Genomic DNA, 11147 nt, shown 5'->3' on the forward strand with positions numbered 1-11147 from the left:
GGGGCACATGTCCCAGCAACATCCACAGCCACCTTTAGCAAAACAGAAATTGTACACACCTGTTTTCCACCAAGATCGCTGAGCACAGGTCTGGCCCACCAGCAGGCGGTCTGTTCGCCCCCGGCACTCGTGTCACGCGGCAGTCCAGGGAGGGGAGGCACCCCCAGGCAAGGGAAGCAGTGGTAGCTCACCAAACCCCCAGGGATCCCCAGCAAAAAGCTATTTTCTGTCTTCGGAAACTGCTGTTGGGGTGCACAACCCTTCTGCCAGCTCCTCAGGCCTCTCTCCAATCGCTGCAGGGTTTTGCTCCTCACGTTACTGTGAATGGTCTTCTCATTTCCAGTCTGTGCTTATTCATGATTAATTTATACCCATTTGATCCCAGGCTAGCATTAACCTTCAACTCCTACAGTTTCTCTGCTTGATATTTACCCCTAAGGGTATTTATAAATAGTTGTCTTCTCTCATGCTTAGCTTGCTGTGCTAAAAAAGATATACTGATGTTTATCGGCAATGGAATCCTTCCTGCACAAGAATGAGCGCGTTGCCTCATCTCGCAGATTAGCCCAAAATAGGCCTCTGGCTTGCAACAATGCAGTGTTCCCAGTTACGTTCAGAAGCTGGTCATTTTTGTCTGGCAGTGACAGCTATCGGGTATTGGGACACCAGTCCCCACCACTTTGGGAGCCACAGCCATGCCCATCAAGGCCCAGCAGGCCGGGCAGAGCCATGTTTCCCTTGTGGGGCACCCATGAGCTGTTGGGCAGAGTTGGCCCCCTGCCTGCCAGTCATGGCAGCTCAGGGATGAGGCAGCAGCCTCCAAAACACACAAAAATCAATCTGAAATGAGTCGGTCAGCCCAACCTCGCTTGAGCGTTGGGTGCTGTGTAAGGATCCCCTCAGCAGAAGGGAACTGTTAATTGTCCTAATTGGCACCTCCCTCTGCAAAGCTCCTCTGTGTCTTTGTTGGAGAATTATTATTTGGGGCAGGGAATTATCCTGGCAGAACATGGCTATCAAAGTTACACTCCCCATTGTCACAGACTGCACTTTCCCTGCAGACCACACACTCCTCCTGTCACATTTTCCTCTTCCCTTCCCTCCCTTCTCCCCTCTCCTTCTGTCTCCTTCCCCCTCAGTTCCTCCCAGCAGCCTGCACTTGCCCCTCGCCGACCCGTGGCACTCGCTGCCGTGAGGAGAAGCTCCTGCAGGCTGCCCATGGCAACAGGCCTCATGCAGTGGCGGTACAGCACTGCCCTTCCCTGCTGGCAATCTCTGAAAGCTGTCAACATGCTGTACTGGCACAGTGCTGGGAGGACCCGGAGAGGGAGGTGGGAGCAGGAGGTGCTGCATCGAGCACCATCATGGCACCCACGCGGGCGCTGGAGCCAAAGAAGGTTTACCACATGCACGCTGGGGTTACCTTCCTGCCCTCTGCTATGTTTGCGCCCCCATGAGGATTCTGGGGAATAAGTTAAACAGTTAAAGGATTTACTAAGAAAGCTACCACAACCATTATTCCTGAACGCTTGTGGAATGGCAAATCCGGATCCGACTAGCATCCCGTGGGAAGGTGGCAATGGCCCTTCTGTTCCCCTGCCCCAGCTCCGCTGGCTCAGGCGCTTCTAAGAGGCAGCACTCTGCCGTCAGCACACTCAGCAAGAGGCTTGAAGTAGCAGGGGGAAGGTTGCCTCTGCGCCAAATGTGCTGGCTTTGAAGCGTGCCAGTGGGCTGGCTTTTCCTCCTGCTCAGGCCCTGCTCCCGTTCATGGTGATCCTCCCAGTTCCCAGGCAAAATATTTCCCTACAATGAGCTGCACCATCTGGAGGAAATATTTCCACAAAATACCTACCTGCCTATTACAGAGTGGTGCTGGTCTTCCATTTTCACTGCTTTGGCATTCTGCAATACAATCCATTGGTTGGGCTCAGAAGTACCTGGACCCAGTGCTTTGCAAGGGTAACAAATTGCAGGGGGAAGATGTTCCTGGAAGGCTGAAGGTTGCATTTTTAGAGCTAAAGCCTGTAAAATTACTGGTCTTCTAAGCATGCAGAATTGCAAACTTCAGTGTAAACAGATTCCTCCAAAAGAAACAAGTACTCATACTGAGGAAAAACAAATATTGAGCTCTTTGAAGGAACGGCAAAAAAATGTTCAGGAACTCTTGACATCGCTTCAAAGTAAACTCCCTCTTACAGAATTGCTTTTTAGATCACCATGCTTAAAATAGTAGTGATGAAAAGTATTTCTAGCCTTCATTTAAAGAAGGAAAGTGTCTTTACTCTGTCATATATTTATAGCAGCCTCCTGAATACAGGGGACTTAGTAAATTCAAAATTATCAATGCTAAACTTTACTGAGAAACAGACTTTGCAGAGATGAAGTTACACTGCATCATGCTGCCTTGCTTTGGCTATTAATTTAATTAAAGTGCAGCATTGAAAGTTTCTCTGCTTTGAGATGAAATATTTTGTTTTCATTGCTATCAGCACCCAGAAGTCAGCCGGGAGCTCAGAGGTTATGCGCTGCCTTTTGGAAGAGCATTGCCCAGCAAAGAGCACCTCAGTGTGCAAGGCAGCGGTGCAGCCGTCATCACTGCTCAACGACTAGGCTGTGGCCTCGTCCTCTTGCAGGCGGAAAACCATCTCTCTGCTAATAAGAAGAGAAAAACTGGCATTGCAGGATGAGAGTGCACAGGGAACTGCAGCAACGAGGCACTGCAACATCGCTTTGCTAAATTAAAAAAAGCATCAAAAAAAGAGAAGTGGACAAAACCACAACCTGTGCTGGTGATACAGATTTGGCTAGCGCCAGCCCGGGTGACCCTGCATTCCCAGATGTACCTCCACTCCCAGCAGCACCAGTACCTGGCACCTGCCACCTCTGCACTTTGAATTGAGCTCTTGACCTCGGCAGTGTCCCTCTGGGAGCCGGGGTACCCAGAGGCAGGTTTGGGCACAGCCCATCAGAGACGCAGGTTTGGACCGCAGCACCACCAGAGCTCCCACTTGGCCTGTGGTGCCCAGGAGGCCCTTGGTGCCCCTCAGCAACTGCCCAAGGCAGCAGAGCCCAGCACCTATCGGCCCTGGTCTCCAGGGTCCCCTTGCGTATTGGGACAAGCCAGTCAGTGCCCACGTCCCCAGCACAGCTGAACCATGAGGCAGGAAGCATCTCCCACTGGGCACAGAGGAGGAGGAGTGCTGGGAGGAAGGAGGGCTGACCCCACACAGCACTGTGCATCTGGGACGAGGTGCCAGAGAGAGTGCATCATTGTGGGAGATACCCGGTGAACACCAAGACAGCTAATTTTAGCAGGAAATAGGTTTCCATTTTGCTTTAATTTATCCTTAAATTCCCCCTTGCCCAGAGCACACAAGGATGACTGCCAAGGGCAGAGCGGCAGCTGATCAGTAAACAGGGTGCCAATTTGGGACACTAAATCTTCTGAACCGTTCCCTGACAAAGGCAAATGCCAGAGCGACTGTTCCCGTCTCACGCAGAGACCATTGGGTTCCTCTCATTGCTCTCTGGGCTTGCAAATAGATTCTGTGCTTATATCAAGTTTTTAACAAAAACAGGAGTGTTAGCAACCCTCTCACCACAGAGGAGGACATATTGCTTGTGGCTGCCCCCGGCACCCCCGGGCACATTTAGGGAGAGCCCCCCCCCCCCCCCCCCCCCGTTATTTGCCACGAGTTTTACACAGCAAAGCATGAACTCAGAACCTAAACATTTTGATTGGGTTTCTGCCACAAGCAAAGCAGTGATAAGGAATGTGGCTTGGTTGAAACATGCTGGCTCCTAGCTCTGGCGTTGCTGCCCTCTGAGCAGAGGCTTTCCAGAGACCCTCACAGCTTTGGGAGGACGCTTCTGGGTGATTTAATGACCAGTGAACTTTGCCCAGCCTTCAGACACTAAACTCACCCGAGGAGCTGAAGCATAGTCAGGTTTCTGATGTTTGGAAGGACTGCAGAAACAGAGTCCATCTGATACCAAGTATTGCAAAAACAAGGCTCAGAGAAGAGGCTGCTGCTTTCAGTTTACTTAATTAGTTTATACACTGAAACTATGAATAAAAGGGCTGTGCAATTGCTTTGGCTTTAGTAGTAGCCCTGCAACCATGACAACGGTGAAGCATTACTGAATCACCATGACAAAGAGCTGGGGAGAAGACTGCTGCCGCAGAAAAGCTAACTTGGGCCAATCAGAAATCGTGCTTGCATGGAAAAATACGTCCTACAATAGTTGGTGTACTTTAATGCTCAGTTTTTAAGTGTCATATAAAAATAAATTCCAGGAAATGGGTTTGGGGCAGCTCACATGCATCCATGATAGTTCACTTTGATCACAATCTTAACTGCTGGGTAATGACAACCTGTTTTTGCAAAGCCACGATGTTATACAGCTATTTCTACTTCCTTAAAAACACAGAGATCTGAAAATGTACGGAGCAGAGCTGCTTCCTCTGCTGATAGCATGGGAAATGCAGTTACCATGCGCGCCGTGCCAGGTGGCATGGGTGCCTGCGTGGCCCCGGGGTGCCTGCCAGCCCCAGCCTGGGGACCTCTCCAGGCAGCATCCGCTCTGCTCTGGCAATTTGCTCACGAATGTGCTGCATTTCTGGGAGACGGTGCATTGCACACCATGGCCGGTGGCCACAGTCCCTTGCTTGTCCCTGCCCCATCCCAGGCCCTTTGGGACACTGCCCTCAGCAGCACCCAGGACTCCAGTGCACGTGCTGGGCATCTTGTCCTACAGCTGGTTATACAGAAAAACAAAAAAAAATTATGTGCTTATTCCCCACCCTTCCCCATGAGTCTATACCCTCCTGATAAACAAACTCTGAAATTTTGCTTGGCACAAGGAGGTGCTCCAGCAACATGCTGCTGCTTTTGGAGAGGGCACAACAAAGGGAAGGGGAACAGCACCTGGAGGACATCTCCTGCTCCGGCACGCTAGGCCAGGCTGCTCAAAGGCCCCACGGCAGCTTTGGCGGGGGGGGAGCATTTAAAACCCACCTCCTCAGGGTCACTTGGCACAGCACTACTGAAAAACCTCACACTCCTCCACGGAGGGTCCATCGTTCCTGCTGAAGTTTCACTTATCTCAGCGGGAACTCACCTGATACTTACCAGAGCAGGGCATAGTCTCCTCGAAAAGCACTGCACCAGTGAGGGAGCAGTGGACACAAACCAGCTTTCACAAACCACACGTCCACGCTGGATCACCGAGGACAGGCAGAGCTTCGCTGAGGCTGCTGACCCCCAGAGCCTGTGCCAGCATTAGTGCAAGGTATGCCAGGCTTTTTTTGGAGCTGGAGAGCTGAAACCATAGGAGACAACACCCAAAAATGCCTGAAGGAGGTCAGGAGCTGAGCCTGGTAGCAGAGAGGCTTTGCTGGCTGCAAGCCCCACGCGTGAGCAAACCCCGGGTTGGGCACATGGGGAGTCACAGCCCCGAAGGGCAATAAGTGGGGCCGGGGGCTGAGCCCAGCAGAGAAGCAGCCAGAGCAAGGGGGGCTCCTGCCCGCTCTGTGCGTGCTCAGGGAAGCCAGGCTCTGCTCAGCGGCTGAAAATAAACAGCGCTGCCTGCGAGACGAGCGCCCAATCCATCTTCCTAGCAGAAACGGCTCTGCAAGCCTGCAAACTCGGTGCTCGGGTCAGGGGAGGTAACCGAACGGAGTCCCACCGCTTATTCAACAGCCACGGAGTGCCATGCCCGGGGCAGCTGCCCCTTGGGCATCGGAAAACACCAGGGGGCTCAGGGAGGGGGCTGCAGCAGTGCCAGGGTCGCATTGGTCTGCCTGGGGCACTGGCCCCATGTAGTGCCCACGGGCAGAGACAGCTGATGCCAGGAGTCTGGATCCTCGCGTGAGCCTGGGGACACAGCCTCTACGTGCTCCTTAGTGCAGAATATGCTAGGTGCTATGGGCACTTCTGAGTCAGGAGAAACTGCAGCCCTGCAGTGTTGCAGAGCAATAGGTGTCGGACCCAGTGTCGTTGGGTCTTTGGAACATTTTAGGCAAGCAGGGGAGTTTCTCCTGTGTTTTTGTGTCTTTCTCTCACCTTTCTCATGCTTGCAAGCACAGCCAAGGAAGGATCATTACCCCTGGGCTGCTGCTAATTGAGCTGGAGATGGGACAGCTGCTAATAGCCACAACTCGAACTGAAAGAGCATTCAGCTTGATTTTTCAGCAACTGTATTTTCCATTGAGAAGCCATCCAGGCAGGTAATCTTTGAACACTTTTACTTGCCTCACTTTATAATAATTGGTGCTAGAAAACAGTGAAGAATAATGGCAGGAAAAATCATGAATAAAAACCCCTGCGTGCTTAGCTCTACCAGACGCACGTCCCTTTACTTTTTGTCACTGGTAAGCAGTGACATTTCTCCTTCCACACTGCTAATTGCCATCTTCCTTTCATGCCATCCCTCAGCAATCAACACTCACCAGAAGATATCTGGAAACACATCCCTAGATTCTCACTGCAAGAGCAAGCACAACAGAGGCAGCGACTGACCTCGCACCGGCACGAGCAGAAGGGCCAAAACCATCCTGCTGGTGGCGTGGACGGGGCAGGAGAAGGGTGGCTTCTTCCCAAGTGCTGCCATTTTCTCCCTCCCCGCTCCCCCCAGCGTTACCAGACAGCGCCAGCCAGGTACCCGAAAACAAAGGTTTGTTCTGCCACCAATAGGCAGGCACAGCAACGCCGAGTGCCTGGTATTTATGCTTCTTTAAACCAACGCAAACTTCAGCTTAAAAAGGACAACGCAGCCAGGTTAAAATGAAAAATAACACCTCCAAATGTCAAGCTGAAGGGCTGCAAGTCCCCCTGTGCTCAAAAGCACTCCTCATGTCAGCTGCTGTCAGGAGCTGACTGGAGCAGTCAACAGTCAACAGTCCTATGCAATTAGCAAATATTTGAGAATTATTCCGCTATGTTTGACATTTTAAACTGACTCCCAATTTCTATAGCTATGCTAACAGCCCCTGGATTCCTTGTTAAACATCTAACAGTCTCAAATATCGCCGTATGCCCCCAGCATCAAATCAGCATCTCACCAAATTTATTCCTCCCTTTTTTTCCAGAAATTCTTCTGCTCCAAGCACTGAAGCACCAAGAAAGTAAGGAAAGAAAATAAAACATTTACATGTGTTCTTGAATCTCACAGAAACTGTATCAGTCCAGAGGGGATTTGAAAAACTTTTCAACAGATTTTCCCTAAATCAGAAGCTATTAAAATACTTTACTGCTTCAGAAGCCTCTGTTGCAGGAAGCTAAGCTGCACTTTTAACATTTGCAATTGTTTTCTTCTATTACCACAATTTATTTTTTATTTTTTTTGGAGAAATTTAACTGTCTTTTCCCACGTGCACAGCTGTGCTGATACTCTGAGTGCTTTCACTCCTTGCTCCAACAGCAGCCAGCCCTCCTGCCTCCAGAGGCCCTGGCCTCGCGCCGCCACCTGGACCTCGCACCCACCTGCGCCTCTCCTCGCCCTGCCCGGCGCAGTGCTGGTACCAGTGCTGTGCTTGGCATGTCCGAGAGATCAGCTGCAGTCACCACAGCTCCCTCCCCACCATGCCATGGCCACGTAACACTTTGGGACTTGCTCTGCACCTTGTGAACAGATCTTGGAGGAATCTGACGTAAATCTCCCCATTCTGCATGCCTCACATACCTCCTCTATTAGATTTTGGGAAGCCTCGGTTCCAACCCCACAGCTGGGCTGTTTGGGTTCGGGACCATCGTTTTATCCCACCTAAGCACCCACCACGCTTGCTGCATGGACACGGAAGCTGGTGCAGCTCTACTGCCTGCTTGCACGCTCACAAAGGCCTTGCTGACAGACCCTGCTGAAAGCCCAAGCAGCTGATGCCTCCAGCCATTCCTCCGGGAGGATTACACGCTCATTAACCTCATGGAAAACCTCAAAGCCAAGGCCTAATGCTGAGGACACCCCCAGGGATTGTTGGAGAAGATAAAGATGCCCATACCAATAACCCAGGAAATCTTCATTGCAAATTATCCTGAGACTTCAGCTGTTTTACGAGCAGGTCTTGTAAATGACTTCTAAGAGTTCTTCTACAATTTAGCTAACAACAAGTTTTTTTCTGTATGCCTCTAAACCTCATAGCTACACTGTCAATATAGATTACAAAAAATTGCTTATTTTTTTCTTAAACAGTTTTTTTTATGTTGAAAGTAATTCCAGAATACCTGGCAAGCACCAAGGAGCCCCACTCTCCTGGGCACAGCTATGCCTAGAGCAGATGAACTGGGTTGATTTCGTCGCACCCAGCACCCACGTGGAAAGATTTATTTATTTATTTATGTGGCATTTTTCCAGGAGGCAGCACAGGCCAGTGCGAGCCGCAGTGACTCACAGGGAGCACGGAAGAATATTTCCCAGGGCTCGGCACTGGGCAGGGGTTTGCTGGCACGTGGCGATGCCAGCAGAGTGCCCCGGGGCTCCCACGTAAGGTGCTGGGAGCCTCACAGAGTACGAGCTCCACAGTAAGGTTTCAGACCAGAGTGCCTTGAAATATTCACGGGGGCAATGATCTCAGTGAACTGCTGCAGGCGCTGCCTTTCTGTGAGCGGGTACAGGACACAGCCACCCTGTCTCAGCACTAGAGTATCGAAATCAACGTTCGTGTCAAAAAAAGGATGCCAAAAAACACCTCATTCCCAATGGCCCCTCCCCGGGCACACTGAAGCAAGGACCAGAGCTAAGGGACTCAGAACAGACTTGGGTCCCTACTAAGCTCACGGCTGGAGGCAGCGGGCACCAAGAGCACCAAGATGCACCCAAGCACGGTGCTTCCCCGCAGAGAGTCCTCCTCACCGACCCATAGGGAGCAGCGCAAGCACCCCTAGCACTCCTCAGGGCTTGTACTTCAAACTGCAGTGCCAGCATTCAGTATGTGGGCTACAGACAAAAACCGAGCAGCCTTTTGCAGAAGAGATTAACTGAAGGTAGGTGGACTTGGCAGAGGTGGGGGAAACAAACATCCAGGATTTGCTGCGGTTTTCACTCCTCACAGTTAACCCTGATGCTAATCCCTATACTTAATCTGAATACTCACAGATGATTTTTAAATACTTATCTGGAGATGGAGGCTCTTTGGCTTCCTGAAGTTGTGGCTGAGGCCATGTAGGAGCCCAAGGTGTTGCAGAAGGAGCAACAAGGATCGGGCACCAGAAAGCCTCTGGCAGAGCCCTGGAAAGCAACCAGCACCCCAGGAGGTACCAGAAAGGACCCTTTTAGGGAACAAAAATGCCAGGTGATGGCAGAGCACGTTCCTGCCGTGATCGCTGCCACAGGGACTCGTCCCAAGGCAGCACATCAGGGACATGACACTGCTGTCCTCACACAGAGCGTGCTCAGCATGCTTGTGGCAGCCCAGGGAGGATGGCAGAGACCAAAGCAGCAAACGGAGGGTGCGGTGCTCAGCGGGACCCCACAGCTCCCCCCACTCACAAGGGGAACAAGTCCGGTCCCTCCTGCCAGCAGGAAAGCCGGAGGAAAGCAGCATTTCAGCAACAGCCCTCACCACTTGTCTAGCTCCTGCTGTCACGCAGGAGATTATTTCCATTTCCTTAGACGTGGGTAGAACAGGAGGCAACACAGAAGCACAAAGCACAAACATCTATTTTGGCCCTGAGGCTTCAGCTCTGAATTTACGAGGTGTTTTAATGGTTTCCTCCTTCAGGGCTCTTGAGCTCCGAGGTGCCAGCAATAGACCTAAATCCACCCATGCTCTCAGCCGAGCTCAGGAGCAGGGGAAGCTAGCAGGTCAGAGCTGAGGTGGTAAGGAAATAGTGAACAGCAGCATCAAAATAAGATTTATTATTTAGAACTCAGAGTTGGAAGAGACAGACATGGCAGATAACAATGAAACAAAACGCCAGGCTCCAGCTACGAGAAGGGATGATAAGGAAAGGCTTGCGGGCAACTAGAAATTCTTATTTCTGTGGTACCAAAAACTGAGCGAACAGAACATCGCAGTCTGACACTGCCTAAGGGGGGAGCCACCGAAGTTTTTGGGTGCTCAGCAGCAGGTTGGAAGAGTTTGGGGCCAAAACATAACAGCAAAAGCAGCACTCTCTCCTGCTCCTCAGGAACAGCGCTAAAAGCCACCTTTCTAAAGAAAAAAACAGTTGAGTTGTCCTTTATAATAAATGATTACTCATGAGATTATTGCTACAAACAGGTCTGTACACCACCTCAGCCCAGGAGACAGGTGAAGCCTATCATCAGCAAATCAAGAAAAAGAAATGTCCCACCACATAATTTTAGCTTGTTGAAGGCACTTTAAAATCTTTTAAAAATTGCTCCAATTACTGACTCGTCTGCAGAAGGATTTTAGGCTTACATTTAAAATTAGAAGCAACTTGAGAACTGTATTCATCTCTGGCAAGAAAATATGGCTGGTCTAGAAGAAAAAGAAAGGTGGGGGGAGAAAGGAAGTGACAGTACAAAGTTACTCTACAGTGAAGTCTCTGTAGGTTTCTTTACTTGCTTTAACTAGATTTAAAATAGAGCATTCTCTTTACAGAATAACAGCTCTGACTGTGAGAAATTCACTTGGACTTGGAATTTATCTTCTTTTAACTACAACCTGAATACATGTGCCTAGCTTATTTTTTGAAAATGACTTAAATTACAATTAACTGAGTAAAACAAAAAGTATTGGAAAGAATGACTCCTCCTCCCTCTTCTCCAGAAGCTGCTCACAGGAACCTGGCTTACAACAGAAGGGAACGATTTGGAACAAAATCCTTTTCCCCCAAAATAATTTTCCTTTATTTTTGCATAACATTTTTGTATTTCCAACTATAAATAAAAAATGATTAGAAAGAAGTTACAAAATTGTGTAGAATGGACCAGAACGGCACAGAATTTCTCACACACGACAAATCATTTCCCATCTTCCTCTTCCTCCTCCTTAGCTGCAGCGGGACCTGGCGCTTGGCACCGTAGCTGCGGGGGCCATGTGTCAGTCGCTGGCGATCGCATTTTCAGAATCTAAAAAACAAAACGGCCACGTGAGATCACAGACCGCAGCGTGCCAAAGGCACTTCCACGAGAGCCACGTCAGGCACCGCACGAGAACAGAACCCGAAATCCTCACACTGAGA

General features: G+C 50.2%; 1 protein-coding gene across 1 annotated transcript in view; it reads right to left on the bottom strand.

Annotated features, from left to right (window-relative positions):
• The window catches only part of LOC308200576 (uncharacterized protein), a 32245-nt gene extending 21323 nt beyond the window's left edge, over positions 1–10922 (bottom strand). The window contains exon 1 of the mRNA XM_080606533.1: positions 1853–10922. Coding sequence (XP_080462659.1) covers positions 1853–2049 — 197 coding nt within the window. The 5' untranslated portion in view covers positions 2050–10922. The remainder of the gene's footprint in view (positions 1–1852) is intronic.
• Positions 10923–11147: the final 225 nt, after the last annotated feature.

This window comes from Anser brachyrhynchus (assembly GCF_964034855.1).
Source record: "Anser brachyrhynchus genome assembly, chromosome: 10".
In the NCBI taxonomy this organism is placed as follows: Eukaryota; Metazoa; Chordata; class Aves; order Anseriformes; family Anatidae; genus Anser; species Anser brachyrhynchus.